This window comes from Leishmania mexicana, chromosome 11 (genome assembly GCF_000234665.1).
Source record: "Leishmania mexicana MHOM/GT/2001/U1103 complete genome, chromosome 11".
In the NCBI taxonomy this organism is placed as follows: Eukaryota; Euglenozoa; class Kinetoplastea; order Trypanosomatida; family Trypanosomatidae; genus Leishmania; species Leishmania mexicana.
This window is the reverse complement of record NC_018315.1, coordinates 101941-110163: the sequence shown is the minus strand read 5'-3', so window position 1 is coordinate 110163 and position 8223 is coordinate 101941. Positions and strand designations below refer to the sequence as shown.

At 61.9% G+C, this 8223-nt stretch overlaps 3 protein-coding genes across 3 annotated transcripts; all 3 read right to left on the bottom strand.

The window, feature by feature from the left end:
* Window positions 1–762, bottom strand: LMXM_11_0350 (putative 14-3-3 protein; the record flags this gene model as incomplete). Its single annotated transcript, XM_003872959.1, has 1 exon — window positions 1–762. One exon carries the CDS (start codon window positions 760–762, stop codon window positions 1–3), a length of 762 nt encoding a protein of 253 aa, XP_003873008.1.
* A 926-nt stretch (window positions 763–1688) lies between these two features.
* On the bottom strand, window positions 1689–3200 carry LMXM_11_0340 (hypothetical protein, unknown function; the record flags this gene model as incomplete). Its single annotated transcript, XM_003872958.1, has 1 exon — window positions 1689–3200. The coding sequence occupies one exon, from the start codon at window positions 3198–3200 to the stop codon at window positions 1689–1691; it is 1512 nt and encodes a 503-aa protein (XP_003873007.1).
* A 2053-nt stretch (window positions 3201–5253) lies between these two features.
* On the bottom strand, window positions 5254–8223 carry LMXM_11_0330 (putative DNA repair and recombination protein,mitochondrial precursor; the record flags this gene model as incomplete). Its single annotated transcript, XM_003872957.1, has 1 exon — window positions 5254–8223. The coding sequence occupies one exon, from the start codon at window positions 8221–8223 to the stop codon at window positions 5254–5256; it is 2970 nt and encodes a 989-aa protein (XP_003873006.1).

Sequence of the window (8223 nt, the reverse complement as noted above, 5' to 3'; positions counted from 1 at the left end):
TTACTCGAGCTCCTCCATGGCCGTTCCATCATCCTGGCCTTCCGGGCGAGAGTCCTCCGTCCAGAGAGCGAGGTTGTCGCGCAGCAGCTGCATGATGAGCGCTGACTCCTTGTGCTGCTCCTCATCCAGCACCTCCGGATCGCTCAGGGCCTCCTCAAAGGCCTGGCGAGCGAGCTGGCAGCCCTTGTCGGGGCTGCGCAGAATCTCGTAGTAGAAGACAGAGAAGTTGAGGGCGAGGCCGAGGCGGATCGGCGAGGTCGCCTTCAGCGAGCTTGTGAACTCGGACGCCTTCTTGTACGCTTCCAGGGCAAGATTCTTTTGCGTATCTGAGCCGGACTCCACCTCCGCAAAGTAGCGGTGGTAGTCACCTTTCAGCTTGTAGTAGTACACCTTGCTCTCGTCGTTGTCGGCGGCTGGGATGAGGTACTTGTCGAGAAGCTCCAGAATGTCGGAGCAGATCTCCGCCAGCTCCTTCTCCACCTGATGCTGGAAGCCGTTGAAGAGGCTCGCCGTCTTGCCCTTGTGGCTGTCCTCTTTGTGCACCATCGAGCTCATGCTGCGCCAGCAAGCGCGGCGGGCACTGATAATGTACTTGTAAGCGGCCGAGAGCAGGTTGCGCTCCTCGCTGGACAGCCGCGGGTTCATCTTGACAGCGCGCTTCATGCAGAAGAGAATTTCATCGTGGCGCTCGCACTGCTCGGCGATCTTCGCCGTGTAGACGAGCTCCTCGCGCTTCTCCGGGATTTTGAAGACGTTGGTCATGGCAGACTGGATGGGGGTGCGCTTGCGCTTTTCAGAGAAGACAGACACAGGCAGGCGGACGCAGTGTATGCATACACTCTAGCAGTCGCTGAGCGGATCGCTAGAGGCTCTGGAAGAAGGGGGGATGATGGGGGGAGTGGGAGTGGGGGGGGGAGACGGTGGCGGTGGCGGGAGTGAGAAAAGGGGAAGCAAAGACGAAACGAGAGACGCAGTCGTGCATTCTGCGGCACGAAGGGGGGTGAGGGGGCGGGGGAGTACCGTGCGTGCAGGTGCGTGTAAAGGGAGACGGAGAAGGGCGGAGGGTGGAGCGTTGGTGCGCATGCATGATGCAGAGGCCGAGGGCTGCATAGATGGCGGGGTCATGAGAGAGGGAGAAGCTGTCATGCAAGCAAAACACCTCGAGAGGTTCCTTGTTATTGAGCACTGCCCCGAGCGATGCCCTAGACCGAATGCCTCGTGGAAGCACGTGCGCGTCGCGCTAGCCATCTCTGACGGACGCACTGGCAGCCGCGCCACCCGCCGACGCAGACACGTACAGGGCTAGACCCGGTGATGTGACGGGGGTGCGTGGGTATGTAAAAGATTGTGCCGGCTCCTCGCCACGAGTGCTTTCTGTTTATTGAGGAGACGCCTTGCAGTGATGCTGCGGTCTCTTGTAGCAGATGAACGAGGCAAGCAGAGCAGCGGAGACCCTTCTGGAGGTTTGGGGGAGGGGTGAGAGACCAGGAGCCAACGCAAGGGGCACCCAGTGACCGCACACACGGTGGCCATAAACGCGGCACTCTGAACATCGATCTGCTGTGGAGTTGTTCCCCCCCTCCTTCCCCCACACACCGCCGCGCCACCACCGCCGTCACCAAAGAGTTGTAGAAGAAAACGAAAAAAGAGTGGGAGGGGGTGAATCACTAGCACTGCAGCGGATCTCGTCACGTCCTTGCGCCGCACGCTCCATCGGCCGGGTATGGGGCGATGCGATTACCGAGGAGGAGAACCACCGGTGTTACAGCCGCTGCTGGCACTGCCGTCAACGGCAAGTGGGACTCGGGTGCACCGCTGCGGCTCTTCTGAAGTTGTTGCACTGCCGCCACGTACGGAATCCGGTACTGGAACAGCGACGGCGGCATTGCGTCATGAAAGGCAAGTCTGGAGGGCGTGGTACTCTCCGTGTTCTGCAACGGAGTCGCAGCAGCCACGATGGATGGCCGCTGCTGCGGCTGCGCGCGTGGCGACGGTGAACCGCGTTGCTTCTTTGTCTTCTTCGCTTTGTGTTTTGGCGCCGGCAGTGCGGCAGCTGGCGGCGATGGTGACTCGTGCGACTCACACGCTTCGGCCGGACGAGCAGTTGTCTCCACAGACGGCGTGACACTCGCCCACCGCGTTGGGTGGGGCTGAACACACCAGCCTTGACACTCGAGGCGGCGGGTACATGCCTCGGAAGCTGGGTGGCGAGGCGGTACCGCGCGTAGCCACTCCTGGGCCTGGAGAAGCGCAAAAAAGCTCTCCTTCATCACGGAGGGTATCAACCAATAGACGTCCCTCGACGCCGCCGCTTCTGCTGCGGCTGCGTCTGGGTCGGAGGAGACCGAGGCTGGTGTCATGCAGCCCGCCGCGCCGCCACCCTCCACGGACACCAGCGAGGAGGGAGCAAGCATGAAGCACAAACCGGTGGAGTCGACGTGCATGATGAGTTCCCTCGTCTGCTGCGCATGAAGGGAGGTCGGAGATGGGTGCAGGCCACCGTTAGTGACAGGTGGAGCGTGTGCGGCAGGGCTGTGATGCCAGTGTACCACTTGCAGACAGTCCCCAGTGCGCAGGGAGTACACCCCCCACATCGTCGTTGGCATCGTGGTGTCGTTACTCAGCTGCTCTGAGAGAAGGTAGGCGACATAGTGACCCTCGCCGGTTCCACCCTCCCCGCATTGAGGACTGCAGGAGGTGAGACCTGGTATGCATGGCAGGTGGGCGGCCGCCAGTACAGACAGAGGTCCAGCAGCACCGCTTGCTACACTCCAGCGGGCCAAGTCGGCCGGAGTGGGTGGGGCAGAGTATAGGAGGTCTGAGGTGTCCGAGCAGCACTGGTAACCAGAAGTGCCTGGCTGCTGCTCCTGCTGCTGCTTCTCGCTCTGTTTTTCCTGGGACATCTTTTCCCCGTGTGCTGATATCACGTTTGCTTCCGTGGGCAACCCAGTAGGAGCAGGAGCAGCAGCAGCGTTCCCGCGCGTGCCATTGATGGTCACCGGCGCACAGGATACAGCCTTGTCGCCGGCCGACAGTGTTGAGGAGAAGCCGGCATCGCAGTGCTGCACAGCGGCGCCTTCTTCATCGACGCCAACGGGTACGAGTGCTGCAGCAACAGCTGCTGCTCCGGCTGCCTTTTGCAGCTTGCGCGCTGGAAACCTCCGCGCCTCCTTGTTCTTGCGCTTGCGCTTGTAGACCATCTGCGTGGTGGTGGTGGTGTGGCGTCGCTGAAGAATCGTTCTGTGGGTGAGAGGAGCGGTGACGGTGCAGTGAACGCTGCTAGCAACCTAGTGCATCCCGTGCAGCAGTGTAGAGGATGATGCGATGCAAGAGCGTATTGGTGCGTGCGCGTGCGCGGGGTGGCCTAGACGGCGGTAGAAGAAGAAGCTCAAGGAGGGAGGAGGAGGGGCGAGGGGTGTTTTGAATGGCAGGGCGTTGCTTGTCGAGAGCATGGCGCGTTCACCACACACACACACACACACACACGCACGCACACGTGCAGTCGCGCAAGCCTGGCTGGCATTGTGCAGGTGTGCATGTCTGCAACACACTAGCCCAATCGAAAACATGCTCGTCCCTTGAAGGTCGAGCGGAAGGGAAGGGAAGGGGGTGGGTGAGGTGGTCGCGTGCCGTTCGCAAACGACGGTGTGGGCGTTGTGCGCCAGTGCCCCGCACACACTCGTGCAGCTGCGAGCAACGCCTACGCCTGCTCGCCATCGCGTTGCCACGCTTCCCAGAGAGAGAGAACCGGGTGGGTCGAGATTCAGGGCTACACGCCCCCACACGTTATGCCTATCCTGTGCTTGCGTCACACACAGCTCCTCCCCCCCTCCCCCCGCCACAAAAGGACGAAGAGGAGATGGGAGGGGGAGGCACCACGGCAAACAGCTAAAAGGAGAACAAAACACACACACACACACACACGCCGGCAGTGCATCAGCGCCATACGCGTCTGTGCATGCTTATAGGCGCGTGCGCATGTGTTCGCGTGTGCGCGCGCACATTATTCAACGAGCGCGAAGCGAGAAAAGGCGGGTGACAGAAGAGAGGGGCATTCGTTTCCCCCCCCCACCACCACCACTTTGCTGTACTGTGAGGGAGGGAAGGATGAGGGGCGGAGTCGTCACACCTCAGCGACACCGAACCGGATACGCAGCGAAGACCGTAGCGCCAGAGAGGCGAAGACAGACATAGAAGGGGGTGCACGGGAGCGACCAGGCGATGAAGCAGCAGCACCCCTCCCCCTTCCCCCCAGCAACACCCAGGAGCTCACAGAGATCCATGTAAGACGAAAACACACAGACTACACAACAAGCGGAAAACGAGCGAACAGAGGGGGGGGGGCGATGCCGGGAATGGCCAGATCGAAGGGGAGGGAGAGGGAGGCAGAGGGGGGAGGGGGGAGGGGCATTTCGCAGGAGGACGGCCCATTGTCTACACTGCCCGTTTCCGCATGCGTCTGCAGGCGCACCGCTGCGTTGTCACTGTTTTCGATCGTTTCGGACTTACCATAGGCGAGATTGCTGCCTATCCTTCGCCCGCTCCACGTCGGCGTCATGCCCAGTCATCGTGTCCCGTGCGTCTATATTGTATTGCCGCCGGGAAGTACACACCCACCCACAGGGGGAAGGAGGCACGGGGGCACTCGTGCTGGCCAAAGGTGAGATGCGGCATTTTGAGGACGATGCACCGCCTTTCCACCGCTCATGTCACGCCCATCCATATCAAAAACACGCCACGCAGCTGCTGAGCCCCCCCTCCCCCTCCCCTTCACCATCCCCCTCAAAAAAAGTCTTTCAACACGTCTACACAGCGACAGAGACACACATACACACACAAACGCACAAGAGTACCGACGACTGTCATGCGTACGCCCTGGCTGTCACCGCCTTCTCGCTCCCCCTCTTCCCGTGGGCGTGTGAACGTGTGGGCGTGCATCTATGAAGAGAGAACAACTACATATGTATACATACATAAGACAGACAGGGGAGCATAGCGCCAAGCCGTCGTCGCACGGCCACACACACACGCGACTACACATGCGCAGGTGCAGCACAGCGGAGCACCACCACCTGCCACGGTATTATCAACAGCCCAAATACATGCGCACACATCGAGAGAGAGAGCGATGGGGGATGTGCTGTGGAGGGAGGGAGGGGGCGGGGACACGTGAGCCGACTGACCCTCCGCACCCCGCTTCGGACTCCTTCCCTGCAGGCGCCACCATCGTCATCCATAAAGAGGAAGTGAGGACTAAAATGTATGTTCTTCGCCGACGGCAAGCGAGACGGCGGGCGACGCCGCTGCCGCGGCTGCTACGGAGGCGGCCATGACGCTGGCGGCACGCTCAACGTCGCAGGACTCGTCACCGTTCATCCCCTCTGCCTCTGCTCCGTCTCGCCTACTCGACGCATCATCGCTGCCGTTCACGACCGCCGCTGCGTGAGCAGAGCCTTCTGGAGCCGCTAGCCCCTTGCTGTTCTTCCCGTTGCTCTTGGTGCGGCGTCGCGCGTCAGTAAGCTTCGCTACCCGCTCAACATGCCGTACCAGCTTACGCATGCGACGCGCCACGAGGACCGACTGCTGAATGGCGCTAAGGTGTTCTAGGTTGAAAGCCGGGTCATCGGTACCGACCTCATCCGCCATGCCAGTACCGCCGCTGCCGTGCCTGCCTACGCGCACCATCACTCGACTACCGTCGCTTGTGCTCGTCATCTCATGAGCGGAGAGCGCCTCATGGTCGTCCTCACCGTCGCTGCTACTACGGGATGCGAAGCTTTCCCCAGGGCGGTTGAGACGGCTGTCGTGTGTCGGCGGGTTGCCGCGCCCCGACACCATTAGCGGAGATATGCTGCCGCTCATGGACGTCACCCCCTCCAGCAGGCGACGCAGCGAGGCGCCACGGCAACGAAGGTGGTAGATGGTGTCGTTGCACCGCTTCCATGCCGAGATAGGGTACTTGGCGACGTCATCGACGGTCAACTGCAGCGCCCCACGCAGCGCCTTGTCGAAGTGGACGCACGCTTCGTTCGCCACCACCATACTTCCTGTGAAGCTCGACATGGACAGCTGCTCCGGGTTACGCACGCGACTCATGGCCACGTACAGCAGATGCTCACACGGCCACATGCGAGACAGCTCCAGGTGCACGCGACCCACCAGGGTGAGGCCCTGCACCTTGTGCACCGTGAAGGCGTAGGCTAAGGAGAGCGGCAGGGCGACACTTGAAAGGCTGTAGAAGTGCGTGTTCGGCCCACCGCCAACGGAGAACTCCCACGGCGGTACCGCGATCTTCTCACCGCTGTAGAACTGGACGACGGGCACCATTGGCACTGGCATGCCACACTCGGTGAAGCAGAACACGCGGTAGCGGTCGATGCAGCGCCTCACAGACTCAGTCTTGATGTACTCGGGAAAGGATTCCTCCTTGCACTCCACAAAGTCCACGACGGTTCCGATGCTGCCGTTTACGAGGTTGCTGGAGAGGTTCGAGCGCAGAAGGACGCGGCAGCCCTTCTTGAGGGTCAGCGGCTGCGCGATCGGGTGCTTCGCCATAACCTTGTGCAGGTAGTCCTCTGTCTCTGGCGTGTGCAGGCCGTCTCCGTTCGGGATGATCTCCGTCACCATGGCGCCAAGCTCGAGGTCGTTCAGCAGGCCAGCGATCTCGAGGAATCGCTCCCGCATCGCGTCGCGCCACGCGACGGACTCGCCAGGCGGCAGCATGACGCGCATCACGTGACCGTCCTCGTACACACGGTAGAGCGAGAGGAGGGAGGCGCGGGGCAGGTCAAGGGTGGCCTGCAGTAGAGAGCGGGTGTGGCGGGCAAACTCGGCCTCGTTGAAATCCGGCGTCGTGCGCAGGAGCAGCGTCGCCGTCGTTTCGCACTGGAGGGAGGTGATGCCGGTCTCTGGCGTGAGCGTCAACGGGTCCCCTGGCAGCTCCTGGAGCTGTCGCTCGTTGGCCGCATGCACCTCCTTGTTCGTTGGCAGAAGATTCACGGCGGAGTCGACCATGGTTCCCGGCGGCAGTAGCTGCACCGTCGTCTGGAGATCGCTTGGCACGATACCAAGACGCATGAACTGCAGGTCATTCGCGAACTTGGAGTTGGCGGTCTGCCGCACCTGCGTCTCGAGGCGGATCTTCACAAAGTTCTTGTGGAAAAGCGGTGAGCAAATGAGCGATTTTTCGTTGATGCAGCCGAGCTGGAGGAAGTCACCGCACAGGATGATCTGCACACCGCCGAACGGCAGATCCGGCGTGCCGGCCTCCTCGCGCAGAACGCGGTCAAATTCCTCAAAGAGACTTTGCGGGAACATGGACACCTCATCAATGATGATGACGTCGTAGTCGAGGATGATGCTGCGTCGCATGAACTCGCCGCGCGAGGTGACGCCGAGGGCATGGTGAAAGGTCGAGCCGCCAATGTGGCACCCAGCTACGCCCGTCGTGGCGGTCATCGCGACGCGGAGGCGGTGGCCTTGCAGGCGACGCGCCACGGCACGCAGGAGCACTGTCTTGCCGGTGCCGGCGCTGCCGCCGATGTACAAGTGGTGCCCTCGCAGGGCGATGTCGATGACGCGCTTCTGCTCGTCGTTGAGCTCGATCGCCTGATCCGGATCGTGCCCGCCATTCACGCCTGCCTGCTCCGCCGCCGTCTCAGCCATGGCGGCGTCCAAGTCGCTGTTCACTGCGGACACAACGGAGGTGTAGCGGCTGCGCATGACGCTGCTCGTCTTCACCTGGATCATCTGCTCGAGCGCCTTTGCCGGATCGCTGATGCTCTTGTTCATGATCACCGTACTGATGACGCGGGCGACAGTGACGGGCCACTTCGTCGGCAGCGCTGCCGTTCCGGCGCGTACCCGCTCGGCAAGCGCGTTCAGCACTTCTGGGTACTTCATGATCACCTGGCGCTGGTCATTGACGCCAAAGCCGAGCTCGCGCAGGCACTGCATCGTCACCGACGTCTCGCTCGTCATGCGACCGGTGAGGGCGTTGTACACGAGAGTCGACTCGCGCGGCTCTGCAATGTTGGAGCCGCCCTTGGCTGGTTGGAGGAGTGACGAGAAGAAGGACTCCTCGTCAAGGCTCTCGCGGAACGCATCGGCGGTGGGGCTCGCTGGCGCCACCGGCGCCTCAGCGGCTGTGACGGCTGCTGGTGTTGGTGTAGCCGTCTCCTGCTGCGTGCGTCGTCGGGCTGCCGACCTCTTCGGCTTCGCCAT